The sequence below is a fragment of the Centroberyx gerrardi genome, chromosome 19, assembly GCF_048128805.1.
Source record: "Centroberyx gerrardi isolate f3 chromosome 19, fCenGer3.hap1.cur.20231027, whole genome shotgun sequence".
NCBI classification, from domain to species: domain Eukaryota; kingdom Metazoa; phylum Chordata; class Actinopteri; order Beryciformes; family Berycidae; genus Centroberyx; species Centroberyx gerrardi.
In genome coordinates, this window is record NC_136015.1 from 16,838,820 (window position 1) to 16,864,988 (window position 26,169).

At 41.1% G+C, this 26,169-nt stretch overlaps 2 protein-coding genes across 4 annotated transcripts; one reads left to right on the forward strand and one right to left on the reverse strand.

The window, feature by feature from the left end:
• The first annotated feature begins 36 nt into the window (after nt 1-36).
• On the forward strand, nt 37-3,851 carry LOC139914705 (protein C1orf43 homolog). Its single transcript, XM_078290353.1, has 7 exons — nt 37-368; nt 479-580; nt 669-777; nt 885-933; nt 1,342-1,513; nt 1,650-1,708; nt 2,898-3,851. The coding sequence occupies exons 1-7, from the start codon at nt 303-305 to the stop codon at nt 3,103-3,105; spliced, it is 765 nt and encodes a 254-aa protein (XP_078146479.1). The 5' UTR covers nt 37-302; the 3' UTR covers nt 3,106-3,851.
• Nucleotides 3,852-4,033: 182 nt separating this feature from the next.
• tuft1b (tuftelin 1b) lies at nt 4,034-22,586 on the reverse strand. 3 transcript variants are annotated; one of them, XM_071903087.2, is made up of 12 exons: nt 22,359-22,586; nt 10,416-10,493; nt 10,091-10,183; nt 9,840-9,926; nt 9,488-9,553; nt 9,283-9,372; nt 7,596-7,706; nt 6,735-6,958; nt 6,312-6,417; nt 5,917-6,000; nt 5,598-5,692; nt 4,034-5,426 (listed from the first exon to the last, which is right to left on the reverse strand). In XM_071903087.2, the coding sequence occupies exons 1-12, from the start codon at nt 22,416-22,418 to the stop codon at nt 5,354-5,356; spliced, it is 1,167 nt and encodes a 388-aa protein (XP_071759188.1). In that variant the 5' UTR covers nt 22,419-22,586; the 3' UTR covers nt 4,034-5,353. The 3 variants fall into 3 exon arrangements, with proteins under 3 accessions (XP_071759188.1, XP_071759187.1, XP_078146578.1); XM_071903086.2 differs by having other exon boundaries at nt 6,312-6,420; XM_078290452.1 differs by lacking the exon at nt 22,359-22,586 and adding an exon at nt 18,772-18,836 and having other exon boundaries at nt 6,312-6,420.
• Between the last annotated feature and the right edge of the window lie 3,583 nt (nt 22,587-26,169).

Genomic DNA, 26,169 nt, shown 5'->3' on the forward strand with positions numbered 1-26,169 from the left:
TTGGAGCGTCGCAAAACAGCTTTCGCTCTCGTCCTCGCTGCTGCACCTAGCTAGCCATACTGCGCATTTAACCATGTTACTGAAAATGAAGAGGGGCCGAATTACAGTACAGATTAGTCTAGCAATATCCTCTCAAGGCTACAAAGTAATATACAAGTTCTAGTCGCAAGATAGCCAATCGATTGGCGCCGGGCTCATTCTTTTAAAGTTAGCAAACTGGCGCTAAATAGCTATCTAACGTAGCTAACCTGTTAGCCACATAATCAAGCTGGGGACAAACTAAAACACCTGATAGAGAGAAAATGGCAGAGTCATCATCACCGTTATCTGGGGTTAATGTTGTTCTGGTCATGGCGTATGGAAGCTTGGTAAGTATATGTCTTGGATATTAACCATCGTCTCATCTGTTTGACAGTATAAAGCTTGTTCCAGGGGGAAGTTGAAGTTGATGCCCCTGCGCGTCATGTTTTTCGTGCAGGTGTTTGTGTTGCTGTTCATCTTCGTCAAGAGGCAGATCATGCGTTTCGCAATGAGGTCCCGCCGGGGTCCCCATGCCCCTATTGGACACAATGCTCCCAAGGTACTCTTATTTTCCACATCTTTTTCATGCAGAGAGTGAGAGAGTGCAGAGAGAGAGTTCATAATCTGTTGTTGTTGATGGATTACAGGGTTTGAAGGAGGAGATCGACTCACGACTGTCTAAAGTTCAGGAGATCCGTTTCGAGCCTCGTCTCCTATCAGAAGAAGACGACAGGCTAAAACATGGATCACAGATCAGTGAGTCACCATCTAAGCTCATTCTGCAATCTTCTGAAACTCTTTGACGTCAACATTGTCTTATATTCTGTAATGTGACATGACTAAAATGTGTTTGTAATCCAAAGGTTGCTACAACTACCTGTACAGAATGAAGGCTCTGGATGCCATTCGTGACTCAGGTGAGAAACATATCTTGATACTTCAACTCCCCGACTTTGCAGTTGTATGTATTATTCTTCTCATCAGTGCAGCATCACATAATGAGAAATCCTTTATTCTCATCTCATCACTGCCATCATCATCTCTCACAACAATCGACTGCCTTTCTTACCTCTTGTGGAGAGGCAGCAGTGCATATTTTTCACACCCCACATATGTGATGTAAATTGTAACTTTCTAAACTGCAAACATCTGCAAATCTGTCTGTGAAGACACTGTATCTTTATTAATGTATTTATTGTATTATCCTTATTATGTTTGTTGTCATAATTCTATGTTGTATTATCTTTAATTTGCCTCATGTGCTCTATGTCGGCGATCATTAAAGTTTCATCTAAACTAATCTTCACTTCTGTTTTTGACCTCAGGAATCCCCCTGCAGGAGATAAGCCGGTGTCCCAGTGCGTTTACCGGACGCAACTTCAGGAACTGGCTGCTGGAGCTGCGCAACTCCCACTCTCTGATCAAGAGCAGCCGCAGCGCACTCATCGACAGCCTGCTGGAGGGCTACGACAGCGCCCGCCACGGGACCGGGGTGGGTACAAGTGTGTCTGTGTGTGTGTGTGTGTGTGTGACAGTGACAGGTGATGACAAGATTATTATGGGAAACAGTAGTTCTGTCATTGGTTGTGTTAACATGTTGATGATCTGACTTTCACTCTTTGTTTCAGGTGTTCGGGGAAGCTGAGTTTCTGGAATACCAGCAGGCTCTCAATGAACTAGCCGATGTGTAAGTGTTATTATACTATGGTCCGAACTTGAAATTGTGTTGCGGCTGGTCATTTCCACTGGCCATTTTGGCAAGTTAACAAGTGTTCGGTCAACATGTGTTCATTCAGACATGGCGAGGCCTGGTGTAAGCATTATGTAATCCCCTCCATTTTTTTTAAGTGCTCAAAAAGAAATGATGTAGGAAGACTCGTGTCCAGTTTTAGAGCAGTACATATTACAGTCCATCTGGCCAATCTGTTTTTCATTAATCATCATTGCTGATTTTTCTAAAACAACAAAATGGATGGCAGTTGGCCTAGTCTCCTTGTATTTTCCTACTCAACTCAAATGTGCACATTTAAATGTACCTTTTGATCTGTTGAGTGTTTGTATAGATGGAAGATATTCTGTATTGTAAAACAACTACTTTGACTGATAAGAAATCACATTGGCTGGTAAAATTCAGAATCTACATACCACTAAGGCCAGTTTAGGTAAAGTTAGCTTCATGCTGTAGTGTGGCCCACCAAATCATTTATGGAACACACAGTTTAATTTATTGAAGACGTACATAAAACGTACGTAAAACATACATTATGTACAGTAGGTCTGTGGTAGTATGCCTGCAGAAGAAGCACCTGCTTGCACTCTTCAGACTTTACATGGCATCAGTGCTGCACATGCTCACTGGCTTTTTTCAGCTTGTGACATGACAGCCCATCATTTTAAATATGAATTTGTTCTTGTTGGACATTTCCATATTACCACTGCTACTATTTCCATTACTATTACCACTACTGCTATTACTAGTACTACTACTAATTATACATTTTATTTGTATAGTGCCTTCTAGGGTGCATAGTAAGCCTCATAGTAACCTCTCTCTCTCTCTCTCTCTCTCTCTCGCTCACTCATTCACTCCCTCTCCCTCCCTCTCTGTGTATCTCTCTCTCTCTCCCTCCCTCCCTCCCTCTCTGTGTATCTCCCTCTCTATCTTTTTCTCTTCCTCCCTCCCTCTCTCCTCTCTGTATCTCTCTCTCTCTCCCTCCCTCTCTCTGTGTATCTCCCTCTCTCTCTTTCTCTCTCCCTCCCTCCCTCTCTGTGTATCTCCCTCTCTCTCTCTTTCTCTCTCTCCCTCCCTCCCCATCTCTCTCCTTCTCTCTGTGTATCTCTCTCTTTCTTTCGCTCTCTCTCCCTCCCTCCCTCAGGGTGAAGGCCTATTCCAGCACCACCAGCCTGGACCAGCATCACCAGTCTGCAGCCAAGGACCTGACGGGCTCTCCTGTCCGCAGCACCCCCTCCACCATCCAGGTCACCTACCTGCCCTCCACTGGCCAGCGCAGCAAGAGGCCCAAACACTTTCTGGAGCTCAAGAGCTTCAAGGACAACTACAACACACTGGAGAGCACGCTGTGAGAGACCGACTGTCAGAAACCACTATGACCATCTTCCCTGGGGACTGTCGTGTGCAGTGAGGAGACCGCAAACGAGGCCGTGACAGCAGCAAAAAATGTTAAGAGAGTTGTGTGTATGCGTGTGCACAAGAGTTGCACAATTATCTGGGAAACAGAATTGTAAGAGACTTTATTTTTCAGAGTTAAAGGGGTTTCGGAGAGCCTCTTGTACAAGATGTTCTTCTGTTGTGCAGAATCCTGGCCTACAAATGAAGTTTGGCATTGGAGAAAAATCCTCCATTATATTCAGACAGGGCAATGCCTCATGTAAGCATTAGCATATAATCCCCTTCATTTTTTTCAAGTACTCAAAAATTAATGCTGTAGAAAACATCAGGTTCAATTTTAGAGCAATTCATATTGCAGTCAAGAGTTGTTTCTGTCAACATTATGCAGCCCTAATGTGCACATTGTTCATACCACAGCTTTTGTTCTTATTTTGGACCTAATGAGCTGAAGACAAATATCACAGCTCCACCTGGCCAATCTGTTTTTCATGAATTACTGCAACTTTTTGTAAAATTGACTAAATGGATGGCAGTTGGCCATGTCTCATTTTATTTTCTTACTCAACTCAAATGTGCAAATGTAAATGTACATTTTGAGCCATTGCGTGTTTGTATAATTGTAAGATATTATTTATATGGAATATGATATTGTGATTTGTATTTTTGTGAGGTTGTATCACTTTTGTGATTTGACATAAACCATATACCATATACCATTATCAGTGTGTTTAATATATCCACTAGGTGGCAGCAGATGGTTAAGCAGTGATGGTAACGTTGCAACAATAGAGAAACACTTAATGACAATAGTTGACTTTCAGGTAATTCGATTTTTAGGTTTCTAACACTTTACAAGTTGAACAAATGAGGAAAACAAGCCAGTTCTTTTAACACATTTAAATAATATTTAATAGGACAAAGATCACAATAAAAGGACACAGACTGCACTTCAGTTGCCCGCTACAGAATATCTATCTACAGTGGAGGATCATTTTCACAGTAAATAGTCACTCGGTTTATAAAAGTGTTCAACACAGATTGTAACAGAAGAAAACATTTCATAGAAAGAAACAGCAATGTCTGTATAAACAATGTAGAATTACAGAATCTAAGTATGCATCAGAGGTTCATCAACTGAATACAGGTTGATAGTATTAAATGTGCACTCTTAGCACAGATATGCTCTTATAATCGTGTGTGTTTAGGCAGCACTTGGCAGCTTAGATAAGAAAATTAGCTATAAACCTAATGATATAGCATCAACTAGCCACTATCACTACATGTAGCCTCTCACGTATTTTCCAGTAAAACTAAAATAAAGGAAGTCGAAATTCTAATATACAAAATAACATCACCACTCTTAACTCTTAGATCATGAAATTCACCCCATGTTAATGTCAGTGAAATATATTTAGGTTAAGCATAAATCATTTTTACAATGTTGCCAACTGCATGCGCGCCATTGGCAACGAGGTGCAAAGCACTGAGGATTTTGACCCTTGGACCCGGATGCTTAGGATTCTGGTTGCATAGGCTGTGGGATGCAGGAAGTGCCGAAACACTCAACACAATGTGTGCATGTGTAAGACAGAGACATCTAGGAAGATAACTCAGCAGTCTCTTGCCACTGTGCCATTTCTGTCTCCCAACCCTCCTTTTACCATGACCTATTAAAGTTGCATATTTCAAATTCTGCATGGTAAGGGAGTGGAGGCGTAAAACTTTCCATTACAGAGAACTTTATTGAACTCTTGCTACTGCATCCAGCCTGACTTGCTGACAAAGTACTGCATGTACTGTGTGGATTTATGTCTATGCACATCATGCAAGTAGTTCAGTGAAATTCTTTGCATTGCACCGCTTCCTTCCTTGTCTCCTTTTTAGGATACTGCCTGCCATCGGATCCCAGTTTGAATTCCCTCTTACTTTCCTTGTTTAGATTCTGTATGGGAGACACTGACAAAGCCAGTGCAGGTATGCAAAACAGCCTCAACAGCAGCCATGCCTCATAACAGTAGACCAGTGTGCTTTGTCACCATGAGGTCTGTGAAGCCAGCCTTTCAAAATCACTACAAACCTACATCTTATATACGGGTAGGTGATTAAATAGATATTTACACAGTATTTCACTTGCATCAGAAAGGTTTGCACAGGTGTGGGCTGTGGCGTTTTCTCACTCATCCCTCCCTTTGCTCTCACTGTTCAGGACTTGATCTCGATGACTTTGATGAAAGGAAGGGACTTGTTGGTAAGTGTTGACGGTGTGAGTGGTTTGCTGTGGGGAGAGAGGAATGAAAATCAAATAAATGAGTGTTATGAGGGTTAACTTGGGTACTTGGTTCTAGCATGACTGGTAAACACACATCCTCTAAGTCTATGATGAGAACTGCATCGTACAGAGAATAGAAATATGAGCAGAAATGGAGAACAGGATGTGTTTTGTCACCTGTAAATGACCTGAGGCTTGTTCTCAGTGGATGTCAGCGGCGGAGGGTTCTGCCCGGCCAGGAAGTACTCCATGTGGTCGTGCATTTCTCTGTTCTGCAGACGGGAAGAGGTTGCAGAGGTTAGAACGTGTGTCCTCAATCAGGCTGCTGGTGTAAAGCAGTTTGGTGTGTGAGGGTTTTGCATCTAGGACAACAATCTCAGCTATTATTCTACTGGGAAACATACAGAGTTTTCAACTTGATGTGCCAGCAGCACAGAAGGCAGGAAAAAAGTCACTTAAACTGCAGTAATATGAGGCTTTGACTGTGAATTCTGACCTCAGCCTCCAGGTAAGCCACCCTCTCCTCCAGATCCCTGATGACTCGATCTCTCTCTTGGATGACTGTCCGGGAGTTCTGCAGCTGTACTCAGACAAAACACACGCACACACACTGTGAGATACTCAAGAGGAAAACAACTCACTTGCCCAACACGAGCAGATGCAGCATCACTTATTCATGACAAGTGAGTTTTGAGTTTCACCGCACGTTTCCGCCTGGCTCCACTCCCTCAAATCAATTACACTTTATGTGTCCGCCTCCTCGAATTCTAATCTCCCCATTACCGGCTTCCTGTTTGATTGTGTGCATTGGAAAGTCCATTTGCATTGTGTGTGTGTACGTGTGCGTTCCTTTGTGCTCGACAAGCTGCGTGAGTTCATGCATGTTTCTACCTGTTCGATCATGTGGCGGACCTTCCTCTGCTGACTCTTTAACATGTCATCAAGGTGATGAATCTTCTCCTTCAGGATGGCCAGCTCTCTCTCCAGCTCTTCACTCCTGCCAACACACACACACAGACACACACACACGCACACACATCAAGAAAACCATCTTAATAAGCAAGTTGTTTTGTAATTTCCTACAGGGAGTCATATTAGTTGGCACTGCCTGTATGCTTTTTGGCAAAGTGTCAGGGATAATAATGAAACTACCAAATTAATGTAAGCGGATCCTACTAAAATTAATAATGAAACAAATAAACTAACATTAGGGGATATAATTATTTGGCTTGTCAGAAACCAAAACTAGGTTCTAAGCTTCATTCGGGCCGATGATTGAACTTCGGGTCGTCGCAGTGGCTCTCCTCCTCTCACCTCTGATCCTTCTCCTGCCCTTGCTCCTTCCCTTCTTTAAGCTGCAGCAGCTCCGCCTCGCCTGCGGCCATCTTGTCTCTGAGAATGGCGCTCTCGATCTCCATGCCCCCCAGCAGCCTCTGCAGCTCCTCCACCCGCTGCCCTCTCTCCTCCGACCGCCCCTCTGCCTCCTGCAGCCGCTCGGTCTGCTCCTCCAGACGACGGCGGTACTCGCTGCTCTCCGCCTGCGTGGGGAGCCACAGAGTAAGGATTGCTCTGGGGTTTCCTATGGCATTAGGTGGTGATGTATGCTGTTTAGCTGATGATTTGTGAGATACACTATTTCCTCTCATCAGCTTTTACTGTTCACTTCATGTATTAGAAAGTGGGATTTCTGTCTCGTAATTTTTGCTTGGTTTCTTTTTTATGCTGTCTGAATGTATTGAATTACATTGTATTGTCGTCTGAATCTTGATATGGGTTTCTTTGCTGATCACAGGCAATTAAAACGAATAAAATGAGTAATTGAGGATGAGTCAGGGTTCAAATTAAATGGTTCTACATCTAGGACAGTCATATCAATGCCTCTAACACAATAATGAGACTACTGTACTGATCCATTAGTATATAATGTGAGAGGTGAATCTATTATATAATCGAGCACAGTTCTGCCATCTTTCCATTGGCACAAATGACTTCATGTGGGCGATGTCCCTAGATGACCTGACATAGATGAATGTAGAGCAGCATGTGGAAAGAGATAATATTTACATAATGAGGACTATCAACGATGGACGGGAACATGAGAGCAGCAGCAACAGAGTGAGCCATAACTGAAGACAGGGAGTCTCTTAGTAACGTTATTGATCTAATAAGACAGACCTGCAGTCTGTCCTTCTCCTCCTGGTGCCTCTTCTCCAGCTCCTTCAGCTGCGAGTACAGACGCTTGGTCGCCTCCCTGAGCCTCAGACTCTCCTCCTGATTATCTCCGACCTGAGAGCACAGGGCGGGGGCAGACAGGAAGTGACATGCTCAATTAAGTTTAACACTGCTAGAACCTGAGGGCAAGGCAGAGCTAGCACAAAGAGAAACAGAGGCCATTTGCGAAGGGAGGATGATAAGTGAAAGGTTGTTTCATCTAGCCTGAGGTAACAGGAGCGTTTAAAGCAATATTCCACGTAGTTTTAACATGGGGGTTATTCGGCACTTGACTGCCATGTAAACCAGAATATAAACAATCAGCAAGATCGGATGCAGCTGGACGAGTTTGTATCGTTCAGATTTTTACTTCCCATTCATTTGAATGAGCCACGAAAATAGCCTGAAAACTGACATTTAACACATTCGTGAACAGATTCAACAACAGATCCTGCTACTGTGATATTCAACTGACTGTTGGTCCAACGTTTTAGAACATAATTTCGGCAAGTAGCATTTTTATTGATAGAAGAGAACATAGCGGAGGGATACCATTTAGGAGAGATAGGTCCTGTTTGGGAGGATCTAACCGGATCTACTTTTATTTCTAAATACTAATTTTAGAGTAAACCAAGAATAGAGATGCAAAATCAGGATGGACCAATAATTGCTTTGTTGTCTTAAAAGCGGGATCTGTTGTTGAATCTGTTCACAAACGTGTTAAATTTAAGTTTTCAGGCTATTTTCGTGGCCTCATTCAAACGCTACAAACTCGTCCCAGCTGCATCCGATCTTGGTGAGTAGTTTATATTCTGGTTTTCATGCTGGTCAAGTGCCAAATAAGCCCCCATGTTAAAACTAAGTAGAATACTGCTTTAAGTAGGTAGTCATGAAGGTGGACGTCTTATTAAATTGTCCAGGTGTAATCTTTTATCTCACGGCTGTTTCTTGGGTGGACACAGTAATTGCTTTTCCCTACAGGTCAAACAGTGGACTTTGCATTGTTGTATAATTTGACACCACCTAGAATGGAGAACGGAGGGCAGTGTAACCTGACTCTCGCTTACCTACATACCACACATACAGGTCACTGGGTTTTGGATAGCCACAATACACACATTCCCTCAGATGGAGTCCCTGTTCCAACAACTACTTCATAGGCAGATAATGGATGACTGGTGTTCTGTTACTGGAGATGTTATGATGTGCTGAGTGTCAAATAATGCATGGGAAAGAGGATATCATGCTCTGTGCGTAGGTGTGTCAGTGTGTCAGTGTGTGGGCAGTATGTCTGTGTGTGCATTGTTAGACAGTATGTAAGTGAACACTTGCGCTGTGTGTGATAAGTTTTGTTATCAGCGTCTGAGGGTCTGGCACTATTTTACGGAACAGCAAACAGTTGGCTGGCATGAGTGGAAAAGAACCGGAGCACCAGACATTTTTCCATTATGAAAGTTATGCCTATCATTTGAATAGAAATTTGAATGTATTCAAACTAGGGACAACTACTGTAGTTTCAACTAGTTTCTATTTGTAGACACATGATCCAACCATTTCCCACGAAGCACTCATGTAGCACTGATGAATAATCAAACCATGTGCCTAAAAGTCACATCAAACATTCCAAATCAAACAGAGAAGGCTGACTTACATGATCCTCTGACTCAGTCCGACCAGCGTTGCCGTTGGTGACAGTTGGTTGGTTGCTAGGCACGGAGACTCTGTAGCCATTGGCGGGATACTGGGAAAGAGAGTGGCGGCTGGTTAGAGGAGTTAGTTACTCCTGGTATTCTTCTAAATATGGACCAGAATTCACTCAGCATGGCATCTTTAACTTTAAAATAGAGGGTGTGTACCTTGTTGTTGTTGGTGTTCTGCCTGGCTGCCATCTGCTCTCTCAGAGTCTTCAGACAGTACCTCACCTATGGACAAATACACATAATACATTATAAACGTAAGATGTTGTCACTCAGAAGGGTCACAATACACACAAACACACACATGAACACCCACACAAGCACACACACATATAAAAACCTAAAAATACTAAGCATGTACGCACATACACACACAAACACACACAGATTATTTGTAGCCAGTTAATTTTCATGCCATTCTAATGTGGGCTACTTCACAAGCTGATGCCTGTTGAGTCAGTCTCTAATTGCTGTTGGGAATGTTGCTCAGCTCTGCCAGTGGGCCACTGACCTCCTGTATCTGCGACACCTCGTCCGTCAGCATCTTCAGACTATCCTGGTGGTTCTCCTCTTTCTGTTGACGTGCCTCGAGGTAAACCTGGACAACACAGCACAGCACAGCACAACACAACAGGAGGATTATGTTAGGTAACGCAGGTGAGCACATGCATGCCGCAGGTATGCAGGAAGGCACGCAGCTATATGCGCAAACACATAAATACACGAAAACAAATGCATGCTGACATACACACACAAACACACCTTGATGACTTCTACTTTTTCCTCTGTGGGTGTGATGAGTCCAAGCTGCTCCTCAGTGGGTTGCTGTGGCAGTGCTGTCGCTATGCTGATTGCCTACAGTCAGCAAAATGAACCAAAAAAAAAAAGATAATTGTGTTAATGAGTGAAAAATCTTAATGAAATCTTGTCTTAATGAGAAAAAAAAGTTGAGTAATAAAAACAATACTGTATGTTAGACAACGTCAAAATCTATGAGCAAGTTAAGAGTAAATGTTCCATTCTACACAATCTTTCAATCAATAAACTACATGACAAAATGATTTTTCCTCTTTGATCATGTACCTACCTTTCTGCTGAGCTGTTCTGAGGTCTGGGCCGTCTGATTGTGGTCTTGCAGAGCGAGTCTGAGCCGCCCGAATCCGTCCTGAAATGAAAGATGAGAGGATAAGAGGAACGGGAGGGCCAAAGGAGCTGTGGGGATTATGAGGAAAAACGAGGCTGAACCAATAAAGAGAGGGAGTGGGCTTGGTGGAGAGAGGACCAAAATGGAAAGTGAGAGAAAGAGGAGAGCGGAGGGGTAGCGTGAGCCATAAAGTGAGTAAAGTTCCTCAGTGAATGCCACACAGTCTCCATGAGCAACAGACAATGAGGGGAGGTTTCCACTGTGTCCCCGTGCCAAGTCTGGAGGTTTGACCAAACAGCCCATTTAGTGACTGGAGAAGTGAAACCAGTCCAGTCCAGCGGGGCCAAAAATACCAACACTAACGCATCTGTGGCCGCTGAGTCACTCTCAGCAGCTTTGTCCCCATAGCAACATAACCAGATAATATGAGAATTGTCAGTTTTGTACAGTATGCTTTGACAACTTTACTTTCGAAAGTTATTTTGGGTTAGCAGCATACCCGGGCTGACTCTCCGGCATTTCTGGGAAAATCCACATGGGCTGACTCACTTTTGAGCCACAGGACCACGTGTTTAAAAACAAATCTATTCTATTCTATTTTATTTTCTACTTGGTCAAGGCTGGTCATAACCTGCTGTGTTGTTCTTTACGTGTGTGTGTATGTGTGTGTGTGTGTGTGTGTGTGTGTCAGTGAGTGACTGCCATAGGAAGAGAATGAGAGATACAGTAAGTTGTTTCAAGTAGACGTTGTACATTTGGCTGTTGTTTCACCCGCCCTAGTCTTGATATTGCATATTTTTCCTGCATTCACCATAATGCATCATTATTGGCTTATTATTTTCTGAAGTAGTCCTGTAAGTGTGCCCAGTATTGACTAATGTATAGCTCATTTACTCGTTGATCACAGGTTTTTGTCTCTGTAGTGTGCCTGATGGGACGTCCCTCAACTGAAATTCCCTTGAACTCCCCTGCCATCTATATTCTAAATGTTTTTTACTAAATCGTTTTTACATAACAAAAGTGTTTGACATTTAAACTCTCCCCAAGGTAAACAAATTCCATCTTGCTTTGAATAGAAATAATCCTCCTTGCCAACACCCATTTAAGGACCTGAGGAATGGCTCTAGACAAACTGCTGCTCCTCTGAATGGGCAAAGAAAACAAGTCATTATGGCTCTTCCACGAACAAAATCCATTTCAGGGGAGGATGAGGGAAGTCAGCGCAGGTGGGTTAGTGCTGTTATGTAACATTGTTGTCATTGCCGCTCTATCTTTTTATCCTACCAACAGCCTGAATTATGCTTAATCCCTGCCCCTATGTGTCTTTTGTTTGTGTGTGTGCGTGCATCTATGCAGTATATCTCTTTTGTGCAGTGTCTTTTCTTTAAAAGGGCAGTTTGAAGAGTAAACACTGCGCTCCACCCCACATGAGGGGAAGACAGAATTGATATCATCACTCAATATTCAGGAAGATTGCCCATAAAAACTCTCAAGCTCTTTTTATGGTTTAGTTTGTGCTGTATGTGTCACGGTGAGGTGTGGTGAGGACCCAAATGCAGGACAGCGAGGCAGGTAGTGATCAAACCCCAAGACTGGGAGTTTAATATAACGGGTGCAGGAAACAACAGGTAAACAAAGACGGGAGCACTTAACAGACACATGACAGAAAATAATGAACCGACAAAGACTGACTGGGGAACAAGACTAATATACACATGGGGAGGTGATTACAAATCAGACACAGCTGGGGCAGACAGGTACACATAGAACTAAAAGAACCAGACAGGGAAACAAGACACAAAGAAATACAAAACCTAGACAATGAACAAAGGGACTGAAAGTCACAACCGTGACAGTATGTGCTATCATCAGTGGCCTTGATTAAACTCCATGGGCGTCATTGTTACATAATACACCAGATAGCTATCAGATATGTACCAAAAGCCAAATGGCACAGTCACTTTCACAGCCAAAAGCAACAGGAGACACCAACTCGAAAAGTTCAGCACTGCTTTAAACAATAAATAACTGATCTCTAATAACCTCGTTGTTGAGGTGATCTGGGTCCATGCCAGAGGTAGGAATCATCAGAGAACCACCCATCAGATTATTATGATACTTTGGCCACAATAAAATAATAATAAAACTATATATACTCAGTTAGTGGATGGAATTCAAAACCTTTCAAACTTTTAAGTGTTTAAGGTTTATTCCATTTTCATGGACTTGATACTCAAACTACAACTGGAGCTTCTGACTGACCTAAATCTCATATCTTGATTTTTTTTGTCGTATTGAATTTTATTTTACAGTTACTAATCTGCACTGGTACCTCACTGAAACTGCACTCGCAAAAATGTGTTTTCCATGACAGGCACAGGTATTTTTACAGGTTTCACAGGCAGGTGTGACTCCTCCACACCACATAAAATGCAACAGAAGCAGGTGTTTTCCCAATGTTTTAAATCACGCAAAGGAACTTCTTGAATATCAGCAATCTTCTTACTTTTACCTTGATAATATTTTAGATTCATGCCCTTGTCCTAAACCAGTACCTTAATCTCTAGTTGTAACATCACATATTTTAATCAGCCTAATCTGTTTTGGTAGAAACATTTTCTCACACGATACAGTGACACTGGTCACACAATGTACAAAGTGTACATTTAATAAAAGAACTACACACACCTCTAATTGCTTTCCATGGGAATGACACCAGCAGTTACAGTGCAGGAATGCTAAAGAGCTGATGACACGTTCTCTACATACCACAGCCTGTCGTCAGCTACACCAATAATAACTCTTCAACAATATGCAAATTATATTCCAACACCACAAACATACATACCTGTAATCCAATATTCATTTTTCAGAACTACTGTTAGTCAAGAACATTATCCATTAAAATAAAAAAATTCATGCATCAGCGTATGTAAAAATAGGCTGAATCAAAGACTATAGGAATATAGAAAGTATCCTAACAGCAGATACTTACAAAAAAAAAATGGACCCAGAATTATGCAGCAATTTGGCAGCTGTGCTTGATAGCGTCTTATAAACCTTATCCCACACTTGATTGCTGGGAGCACCAATCAACAGACTCCAGTCCACCACTCCCTCTTTTTCCTGAGAAACGGCCCTAAACCACATCCTACTACCACATAACAGCATGACAGGACAGACTCCCTGCAGCAGCGTCAGCAGCTTGTCTGCACAGGCACTAACCTTCATCACTCTCCAATCAATCCTCTCAGATCTCATCAGTTTCGAGACAGAGGGAAGGAGCCGTTGTAATGTGTTAGTGTGTGTGTGTGTGTCTATACAAGGAAATGATGAAAAAGGCTTGAAGGTGGGAGATGAGAGGCTTTCTGAGCAGCTCCATGTAGAGCATTAAAAGCAAGGACAATACTGAAATAGACACATGCTGGGGCTGACAAAATGTCTATTGTGTATTGTATTGTATCTTATGTATTGTATTTTATGTATTTTAGTTGCTCTTCACTGTCTGTTCTATACTGTGTACTGTCTGTTTTATACTGTGCACTGTCTGTTTTATACTGTGCACTGTTTGTTTTATACTGTGTACTGTCTGTTTTTATTGTGTTGCCAGATTGCCAAAGACAAATTTCCATTTTATGTAAATTTAATGGACAATAAAGTTTTTTCTTATCTTATCTTCTTATCTACTTTGGAATTGTGTATGCTTTGTGTGTGTGTATGTGTGTGTGTGTGTGTGTGTGTGTGTGTGTGTGCGCGCGCATGTGACCCAGTGAGATAAAAAAAAAAAGAAGCTTGCCTATGAATGTGTATATATAAATGGTTTTAAAGAGTATGTATGAACATGGCTACCATAATATGGTCTGTGTACACAAAAGATGTATGGGCCTAAAAGATCAGAGAAGAGCAATACATTATGACTCTTGTGGGTAACATAAGCAACCGTTCCTCTGTTTTGCATGTCAACCACAGGCTAAATGGTTTTACTTGAATGACAATCTTTTGTGTGTAATAGCGAGGTCTGAAAACCATCAGAGCTGAGGCTGTGACAGACAGATGGGCCAACATATATCACTCTGATCTGAGCGAGCGGCAGCCTGAGGGCTTCTCTCTTCTAGAGAGGACCGCGGGAGAAACACGCCCTGGGAGGCGCTTTCAAGGGACACAATGTTCTCTGCCTTCACCACACGCTATTCCTCGCTATGCTTTGTCTCTTTGCCGCTCACACCACAAAAAATATTTGCATTTTAGGCATTTGGCTGACACACTTATCCAAACTGAAAACAATAAGTACAACAGTAGAATGAGCTCAAAGTAATAATCCACAACTTTTTCATATAAATAAATTACTGTTTTGCTACTCTCCATTGCCAATTGATCCCATACAATAGTGACATCGCCAGTTTATTTGCTGTTCTAAATACCAATGAGCTGGTCCCTCTTTCCTGGGAAAAAGCCTCTGTTGCACAGAAAGTGATGCTTTTACTGTTTATGGAAGCAGCAACAACACTTTGTTTGGAATAAACATAAGAAGGTTGAAGAAAAGTAAGAGGCCACAGTCTATACTGAGTGACTTTGTTATTACAGTATGTTGGGCCAGTGTCTATATTGAGTGCAAAACACCAAAGCAAAGACTGCTTATCACTAAAGGTATCGTCTAAATCAAGAAAAACAAGAATCTTGCAGACTATCACTTTAAATTCCCTAATTGCCCACATTGCAGTTACCAAGGAGTGCAAAAGTCAAAGTCGCATCAGCCTGACAATAGTTTCAAGAAGTCATCATGTATGATAGAGAGGTGAATATTAAACACTCCTAATTATGGGGCGGTAATTAAACAAATAGCCTCATTACAGCCCAAATGGCCCATACTTGTGATCGCGTTCCAACGGGAAGTTATATGGTAAATTACTGGATAATTTTGTGGTTATGGCTACAAAAATATGAGACGCTGAGGTTAAAAAAAAAAAAGAAGGTTGTACTGCCAATTCTACTCCATATCTGTTCTCTGCCATGTGGGCATGTGTAAACTCATACTCTTATAATGTGTATAATGTGATCAGTCCTTTTATCTGCTGTGCGCCTTTACAGTGCAGTAAACATGTGGCTCCAGCGGTGAGGCAGAGAGGCAGAGACACCTGAGGGCTGCTCCATCAGGCCTGCCTGTGCAGCTCAGGCAACATTTCAGTTACATTTCTATTGTGTTTCCCATCTTGGCAGGAATGACCGTGAATTCACTGGTAGAAGACAGGGAAAACAAAGGCTGCAAGGCGAGTGTTATGTAGTCATCTTCCAGGTTCTGTGTATCTGATGAGAATAGCTTTCATAACAATAACAATAACAGTCATTTAGGTTACTGTTCCATTCCACTGTTCCATTTCAACTGATTGATTCTCCCTCCGAGGCATGAATCATCTGTAATTAGATCCCTGTGCGTCTGATAACATCAAAAGCCAACATCAAGCCTACAGGTAATTGTTCCTCATGTCTTGCATAACACAATGGATTCTACTGAAGAAGCCAAACTACATCCAACAAATACAATACAAAGAACTCTTACGCTGCCATTGTGTATAAATGTGACAGCGATTGTTAGAAAAAATGCTCTTCAGCGGCATGCTATTCATTCACATGCAGATGCTGCATATAATCCATATCTGTCTTAATACCAAGCCAAACACTGCTGAAGATCTGGAATCAATGTGAATGTTTATGGCAAAACAACATTTCAGAAATAGTTTGCCAAGCTTTGATGAGTCGACCATATCTTAACCTTCACATGCAATGTGTGGCCACTATCCACCGTGATCTGTGTTTTACATAAACAACTCGGTATGGGGGTCACAACAGTCCAAACCGAGGATCTTAGCATCTACTGGTTTTGCGAATTCCATCTAGGTCACAGACATTAATTGGACCCAAACCTCTTGCCTCCATACTGTGCACCCCACACTTTGCAACAAAGTCTCCCAACATCTATTGATACTAAACTGTGTTATTATAAAAACAAAAACACAGAGACACGGATGTAGTGTTAAAAAAACAAGGCAGTAAATAATCTGCCACTGGAGGTTAATTTTCACGACATCCATTGATACTAAACTGTGTTATTATAAAAACAAAAACACAGAGACACGGATGTAGTGTTAAAAAAAACAAGCCGGTAAATAATCTGCCACTGGAGGCACGTATTCAGCTCTCTTTTCACAGGTCAGCTCTTGGCGGAGCAGCAGCAGTCGTCCCTCAGAGGGTGTCTGCTTTCTGTCTCCAGTGTCCCGCTCCCGTCACACGACACAATGGAGCCCGGGCAGCAGGAAGTCACAGTGCTGCTGTAGCAGGTGTGGACATTTCTCACCCTCCGCGGCTCTCGACTGACTGATTGATTGATAAAGTTTATTAATCCCCAGAGAGGGAAACTCAGTTAGCCACCATGCGTCCCATAACACAACAATAATAATAACAACATGTACAGTAAAGACAAACATTGCACTCATCTAATTCACGACACGAATAACTGCAGAGGAATACAGCTCAACACTCGTGCACTAAATTGTTTACTGTTTTGGAGATATCAGCATCATCATCAAGTAGAGTACAGTAGAGTACCAACGAACAGAGCACCAGTAGTACCAAGGAATAGAGTAGAGTGGCATACAAAAGAAAACAGCAGAGTACAAAGGAATGGAGTGGAGAAGAGCGCAAAGTGGAGTAGAGTACAAAATAATAGAGCAGAGTACAAAAGAATAGAGTAGGGCAGAGCAGAGTAGATCAGAGTTTGCTAGAGTACAAAATAATAGAGCAGAGTACAAAAGAATAGAGTAGAGCAGAGTAGAGTAGATCAGAGTTAGTACAAGAGAATAGAGCAGAGTAAAAAATAATAGAGTTAAGTAGAGTACAGTAGAGTAAAGTTTACTAGAGTACAAAAGAGTAGACCAGAGTACAAAAGAATAAAGGAGTAGTTTAGAGTAGGGTAGAGTAGAAAGTAGATCTTTACAAAGCAACAACATTCTAGAACACATCATCCATATGTGACTGTACCTGCAGTAAATATCAAAACACTCAGACTGTAAATCCCTTCATGACTCATGCTTACTGATTTGGAGGTGACATCACTGCTTCCCCCCAGCCTCTGGGCTGCCACAGCATCCTCGTACCGTTAGCGACCACCCACGATCAATACCAGCGCAACCAATCCCAGTTATCGAGCCGTAAACCCCTCCATGACTGCTGTTTACTGATTCGGAGGTGACATCACTGCTGGACCTGACTGATATCTTAAGTGACCAATTAAAATGATTAAGAAAACAACCATTCCTAGTTATAAACCTATATACTAAATGACTAGATACAAGAGAACTGAGATGGGAAGATTGGAAACTGCTGTTGAATATTTTGAATACTGCTGGGACAATAAAATCTAATGTGTAGTAATTACCGAGGAGCATTTTAATTTACTAGGTTCATGGCAAGTAGCTGACCTTTTGAATGCACAGTGGAGCAATACATCAGCACCTGCAGCCCCATACACAGTACCAACAGAGTTCACAGCCAAGTGTGACTTCCATCAATCTTCTGAGAGCAGTCAAAACACTGAGTGTTTATTACCAAGCAATACTGTTATGGACTCATTTCCTCTGTAAGGTTTAACGATCAGACAGAGGCTATTTAAAATGATAAGAATAGTTATAAAAAACTTGAACCATGATAGCAACTTCTGGATATCAGCAAGTCCTGCTCCACATAATGCCAAGTCCAATGTTAATTACAAACTCTTCTCTTCTGATTAATGCCTACAGTATGTGTCACCATGTCAACAGAAATTGAATCACTTTACCATGTGACATAACTGACAAATGGGTGGTGTCTCTAAATAAGTTTCAAGGTTGCTCTCTGTCTGACACAATGGCAATGGTTTTGCACCAGTGTTGTGTTTCCAGCAAAGCATTATCAGGATTAACTCACAGAAAGAACTAAGATTGAGCAAAATGTTGTTTGTCGTTACCGCCTAGCCTGGAATATTAACCCATTCAAACCCAATAAATGAATCACATTAATGCAAAAAAAGGGCAATGTTGATTTAAAAGCAATATCTCTTCTTATGTTCAGTTTGTTACATGATGTGTCTGTATGACAAGGTCACTACAAAGACACAACCAAACACTAAATCATGTAGATAAACATTTCGCTGTACTTCATAAGCAGACAAAACAACAAACCACAAAAACCATCACTCACTGCAGACTCTACAGACCCAAACGCAAACCCTTTCCATTATCTCACCGAGGATCATTTTGATATTTACCTGGGCAGAGGAAGATGTCTGTGACTCTTCCCGGTGATGATCAGGGTGATGTGAGCGGGACTGTCTGTGGGTGTGTGACTAAGTGCATGGGAAGCCACGGCTGTCTTGCCTTACATGGCTGGGAGAGGCTCCACCAGCTGCCCAACCCTTTTCACTCCAGACTGTTCTCCAGTCAGAGCCATCAGTTCAGGAGGCACACAGTTACTAGCCTCCCCTGCAGGACTGCAAGGCCAAGTACACAGTGAAGAGGAGGACTTCACTGGAAGGGACCTTGAATCATTGATTAGATTACACAGTCCTGGACAGAAAGTTTTGTTAACGGTGAATCCAAACTGAATAATATTTTGAAACTCATGCGTAATCTTTGTCAAGCAAAATCATTCACAGTAAGTAGGTGAATTGGTTAAACGTTGCTATGTTCCAATAGTTTCCAACAGTTTTACAGTAATCTCTGCACGTTTGCTGAAATGCTTTTCATATTTCATATCACTCAGTGGGGACAATGATTCATCATTAAATATAACTCTGGAATGGAGAAGGCTTCATTTGTCCCCCCACATGGTGACAGTGGTCGGTAGCGGCACCATGAGGAATGTGTGGTGTGAGTTATATAAGAGTGATTAATGAAGCCTCTTTATATAACAGGCACTGGCCTGGTGAGATGTGCAGTGTAAACAGGACTGTGCAAACACAAGGCCAATGGCATTCAGTCCAAATACGTGCATATTGTTTGTGTGTGTGTATGTGTGTGTGTGTGTGTGTGTATGTGTTCCCATGTATCTCTAACTATCTGATTATTTTCCACTCCGTCTACCCCTGAATATCCATACCTGAAACTTCTGAACTGAACATTTGAATCTACTAGTCTTTTATTCATTGTTTCTCATTACCAATAATGTATATTATATTATATATATATTTCCATTGTATAGTTTTTCTTCTTTTTCTAGACTTTATGCATGTGAAGCAGGCTTCCTCAAGTGTGTACATTATGACCTGCCTTTTCTCAGTCTGTTTGCATATATTTATATTTGCTTATCCTTTTGTTCCCATGTGAATTGCGCACCCATACCATTTAATATCCTCAGTGTCACATACACATCCAGCTGAAAGTGGATCTATCTTACGTAGCCCCATTTAAGTATATAGTGTGTGGCAAACACACATAAGACTACAGCTAAGCTATTTTAATAATATGGCCTGGCCCGCTCTCAGCAGTTCTTGCATAATTGCTCTGCTCTATACGTTCTCACGCCATTCTCACACCCATCAAATTAAATGTCACTTGTCAAGATCAAGAAAAAGCAATTAATCCCATAAATTTGCTTAAGTGTAAAGAAACAAGATCCACTGAACAAATATGAAGCCATGGGGTTTGCAGAACAGGATGCAAAATAAGTCAAGGCTAATGCTCGCTGTGAGATTACAGGACTCACTGTCAGTACAGAAACAACACACTGGGTAACAATCATAACCAGTGACTTCAGAGCGACAGCCTAGTCAAGTCAAGTCAAGTTCATTTGTATAGCCCTTAATCACCATTATAAGAACAATAGATGAAAACGACAATCCCAAACCGCAGGCCCTCAACTGAGGACAAGGAAAAACTCCCATGAAAACCGGCCTAAAGCTGAGTTCTCTTCTAATCATTTATACTTTCTGGCAGTCTTAGCTGGCTTCCATCAAAGCTGGCAGCAGAGCCAGAGATCCACAGCCAACATGTGAGCCTACGCTGGGGCATGACTAGGTATTTCTCCTGGTCCTGCCAGAAAACTGTATAAACAAATTATTTGTTCATTCATGCCACCACCACCAGCATGTAATAACATTATGACAGGAAGCAGTACGAAGAAACTGAATGACAGGCCAATGAATAACTTTCATTTTGATAATAAGTTACCTTATAGTCAAGCAAACATTTGAATAATTCCCATAAAAGTTTGTCCCTTTGTTAAACATCCATCAGTACGGTATCTGGGTACAAGTAAGTGTATAACAGCATTATGCAACAAGCTGTGAAAGGCCGGATTTTCCACAAATTGTGTCACAGTTATAAGAGGAGAAAGACACATTGCTTACTTTGTCAGGTCAAAGCACTATCATCCAGGATTCAACCTGATACATGCTACTGAAATGAAATATATTGGCTGGAAACCATTCTTCTGTTCCCGTTTAACAGGGGATATTTTCCAAAGTGGGCTACCAAGACAATGAGCATTATTTATGCTTATGGACACATGCACATGTTTTTTTATATTGTGTTTATCTGTATACACTGTATATCTGGCCTTGAGTAGAAAGATTCTTCCTCCAACGAGCCAACACAACAGGTCTTTGCTCTCTTTTTATTGAGTTCTTTGGAACTCCTGGCATGGAACACACTGTAAATTCCAAATTCTGGAATGGCAGGTCAATGGCCTTCTCATTCTGGGACAAGCCATTTATTGTAAACAGGCCTGGCAGTGGGGTGTAATTATTTCACTAGTTTCCAGTGAAGTCGGAAGTACCGCTCCACTTGTTTCAAGATATCACTCCATCCAAGAGCCTTCTTGAAACAAGTTGAGTTTTGTTGTGAAATCATCTCACTCCATTTTGATGTGAAGGAGTAAACCACTTGTTAGATTGTTTGTTTTTTTCTGTGTGAGCATTATGGTTCACCTGATCTCTATCTAATTCTTCAAAGGAAAAAGGAGAGTTAAAGTCCCAGTGAAAGTGTCACTTTTACAGTGACATGGATAGTCACTGTTTGAGAAAAGGTTAGCCTAATGATAAACACGAGTAATGTTCTCTTATGCAATGTAAGAAGAACATGTTCTTTTAAAGTTGATACACAGATTCATAGCTGGCTCTGTGTGACCTTTAAGTATTTCTAATGGTTTTATAGAACATAACATGCAACAGTTATAGTGTACAAATACCAGCCATTGAATTCATAGACAGTTTTATTTTACCCCTTTGTGAGGATGAGGGATATAGTGGCAAGTAAACCCACCTGAGCTGTTTTTTTTTTTTTAAAGTAAATTAGTTAGTAAGTTAGTTAGTAGTTAGTAAATATGAGTTCAGCCAAGATATTATAAATCTACATAAATTCACAGTATACATTATAGTTAATACCACCAGACTGACATAGCCGCAGTTACATGAAAATAGGGCTTTTCAAGAAAATATAAACTAATGCTCTATGACTGTAGTGGCTGTTTGTCACGGGGTGATCACGTACTGGAGTCCATTTAGCTTTTTATTTACCACTACATCACTGGTTACAATCAAACCTACCCATAAACCTCATATACTAATATCCTATAGTGATATTATAGTGATACCATAGGAGATACAAATACCATGAAGTGCGATAAGGGCACTATAATCTCACCATTTAGAGCCACAGATACACTGTAGGACTATTACATAGTAGGAATATTACAGTAATATTACATGAATGTTATAGTGAGATACATAAGATGCACAATGCCACAAAGTACGATAAAGCCACTATAATCTCACAATTAAGTACCAAAGACACACTACAAACCACAGACACACTACAAATCCATGTGGGACTGATACGATGATTTTTCGTTACTCACATTAGTTTTGTTGTCCTCCTCTCCAACATTTTCCACAGTCCGCGTAACGCCACCACTCATCTTCTCGGGGAAAGTGGAGCGAAAAAAGAAGAAATTAGATGTCGAAACTGTCTGGGTTGAAGTTTCCCTGTCTATCTGTGTCTAAACCTTTACCTCTCCTCCTCACAAATAACTTTCCTCGAACATACGATGAGCCACCTGGAGCCAGTCTGCGCTACATGGTCTCGTGTGTCTCTGCCTGTCTGTCCAGATAGTAAAAAGTTAACGAGCCAAAGGTCTTCTACCTGCGCGTGCCTCATCTCAGTGGAATGTACCGAATCATAAATCAGGATGTGCGAATCACATGGAGGCGTTTGCAGTGTTGCAGAGATGTTGCATTATTGTAGGCTTGCCTTCTGTATTTTGTTTTATCCTTGTTTTCCTCGTGCAGTTGTCCTTTAGTAGTTTTTTTTCTTTTTTATTTATTGTTTATCTTCTAAAGTACTTTGTAACTCTGGTTTGATAAGTGCTCCATAAATAAAGGTTATTATTATTAGTAGTAGTATTGTTGTTGTTGTTGTTTTTGTTGTTGTTATATGTTTTGTTTTTTTGACAGGCACAGTGCACATTAATAAACAGTTCTGTAAATGTGCCAGTTTCCATCTGCAGTACCTGGCCATAAATGGCTACCTAAAATTAAATATTTAATGATTATTATTAGACCAATTTTAGGCAATAGGTCTAATAAATCCAGTGCTTGTCTAAAGACATGCTTCTCAACACATCAGATTCACAGAGTGGCAGCCATACTGTATACTGTAAATCCAAGGCACAGAGTTGGATAAAATCCACCATTTTGAAGTTCATAACAGGACCAACTGTCTTGTTGTTAAAGGGGATCTATGGGGATGGGAGTGACTAATTTACTCAAAAACACACTTGGCTAGAATGAATTGTCTGACCTCAGAGAAGTTGATGACCATGTCATCCAGCAGGCATTTCATGTGAGTATTGAACCAGGGCATTTTGTCCTCTGTAGCCTGCCTGATCTTCTTCCAGATTGAGCCCATATGCTATCTTCCTCTCTATATTGGTTTCAACAAAGATTTTTCTATCTCTCCCCCATTTTCCACCAGAAAGGCTATGAGAAAGACCACAGCATCAGGAACATGGTGGATGGATTCATGGTGATCCACACTGCTTCTGCTCTGCAACTAATTCTCTGCCAGAGCAGCAAATAGGATGTAGCCTTGTTTGATACAGTCTGGTCACATGTCAGGTGTCTCTGTGAGGTTTAGAGATGGCTCTGTGTGTTGTCACTTACTCTTACTTAGTCACCTGTTTGGCATATGGCTGAACCCATTTACCTTTGGTGGCATAAGGTTTGCAGCTTTTGTGAGATGGAGTTTCATAACACATACTGTAGGCCCAGAGAAGATGTCCTACTTTCAACACTTGGCAAAATGTAGCTGTGGGAATGTGAGAACATTTGCCATTTATTTATTGAACAGTGGATTAATCCAATCAGTGCTGAGTTGTGTACTAGATTTTTGGTAGAGAGGGAATATTAAAGGTAATAAGTTCCATATCATTATTGAGGACTTTAACAGGCATAGTGAACAGTTGTCAATTTATATGCTGTGAACATAATGACTTTGGAGTTAATATAATAAAGTGTTAACAAAGTAACTTCATAGCACACGTGTATTATTTTCCTGCAAGTAGTTTTTTGCATGTGATAGTTTCAGGGAGGTGTAGCTACTTTTCATGAAATGAGAGTTCATAACCTGAGAAAGACCAGAACCTAATCCCCAAATCAGGTTAAACCATGAACTTATAATAATAAAGAAAGCCTACTTTATTATTTTACCATGATATTCTTCCGCTCTTGGTTGTCACCATGTCATTTTGTCATATTTGAATCATAATCTTGCCAAGATTTTGAGAGCTGTTTTTTCCATGACACCCAAATGAAAGCAGCCACTTTGTACACATCACTGAAACACAATACATACAACACCTTTGCTTTGTGTGTGCCACCTCATGGGGTAATTACTCTGGTGATAACAATGACACAAATTCAAAAGCCAATTCTCTCTAAAAAGCCCAGCCCAAAGTAAACACACACTGGCCTTACAGACTCATAGCCCAATGGTTCTCCATTGTGACCGTGTCAGTCATGACCTCAGTAGCCATCTTTCTATATAATGTAATGTATATGATTTATGATTTTCAGACATAATTTTTCCATTGTAATTGTTGAACGTCATGAACTTCTGGCAGTTACATACCGCAATGTTTGATCTATATCCAAAAGGCCTCTGGGTAGGATTTTAGACATTGATGACGAAATTGGTATGATTATCCTCTTCTGAATCTCTGTTGACTTTTATACCTTTGGACATATGTGCAAGTTAATACTCGTTTGTGTGCTTGTTTTAATCGTCAATCTCTGATTCACTTGCAAGTTTTGAATGAGTATAAGTTTAAGAACAGCAATGAGTGTGTATGTACATGGGCTGGTTCAAGAAAACCATTGTCACCATAATGCACAACCAGTTCCTTTGAAAAAGCTGCCACTTAGTTTCTCACGCATCATACATTTGTTTTAATGAGGCTTTGAGCGCACAGCAAATTATATGATGCTCTGCAGTAAAGTACATTATTATTTGTCATCCAAAGAAAAGCCCGGTTCTTCACTGCATGCACTGAACTACATATCTGGATATAATTAGAGATACTGCCTTTGGGTTATGCAAGTTCAAATCATATTTACACTGACACTGAGAACAAAAAAGCAAACAAAAGTCGTGGATATCATATCAAAAAACCTATTCACTGAGGAATGAGGAAAACAGAGAGGTTGAGGAAAGAACAGAAGTAAGGTAAGTACCAACCGTGGGTGGAGTAGAAGAGAAGGTGAGCTAAGGAGAAAGGAGAGGAGTCTGGATGAGGAGGAGTCATGATAATAGCCTGATGTCTTCAGTAATTACAGTAAACCAGTGAAGGATTACAGACTCTCAGTCTCTAGGGGGGGAACTCAGCCAGAGCTAAAATAACACACTGTCTTCTCAGACAAGCAGCAGGGATAGAGAATATAGATTTGAAACAAGGATAATTTAATAATAACATTATGATTTGGACATTATATTTTAATATAATCAAATCTTCATGCCACTCATTCTTAATATCAAGTCCTTTTTCTGGAGCAGCTGTGACTAATAATTGGATTTGGTGGATACTTTGAACTTTCCATAATAGTTACTGCATATGAAATAATAAACTTTTCCTCACAGCAGCACACATTAGCTACACAACAGATATTCTCAGATAGATGACCATGGGGAACTTTCGTCTTCCTGCAGCAGTAAGGTCTGACTTTGGTTGGTGTGAACATTTTCATTGCCTTACAGAGACTGTTTGAATACACAGAGGCGTCGCAGGGCAGGTTTAATCAGGTGAATGGAGATGAGAGGTGGTTTAATTGGTATAGTCAGAGGGTAAGCAATGTTCCTAGACAGGGTTCAGGCCTGCCGCTGACTGGCAGCCCTCCCAAAGAGCTGAGCACCTAAAGGCAGGCTGGTGTGAGGTAACGCCACGCTGTCTTCAATGGCCACACCCAGGGCATAAGGTGATAGACGTGGCTACCAACGGTAATGGGGAGCCATTTTTAAAGAGAATACACCTGATACATCTGGTCGTTGTACAGTTCAATAATAATATTAATCAAAACGGGAAAAGAGAATTTCTCTATGGGTTTAATAAAGTGTCACATTTGTGTAATACTTTTCTTAAGAGATGCTGTAAAATAAAATGAGCAAAACGCACCTCT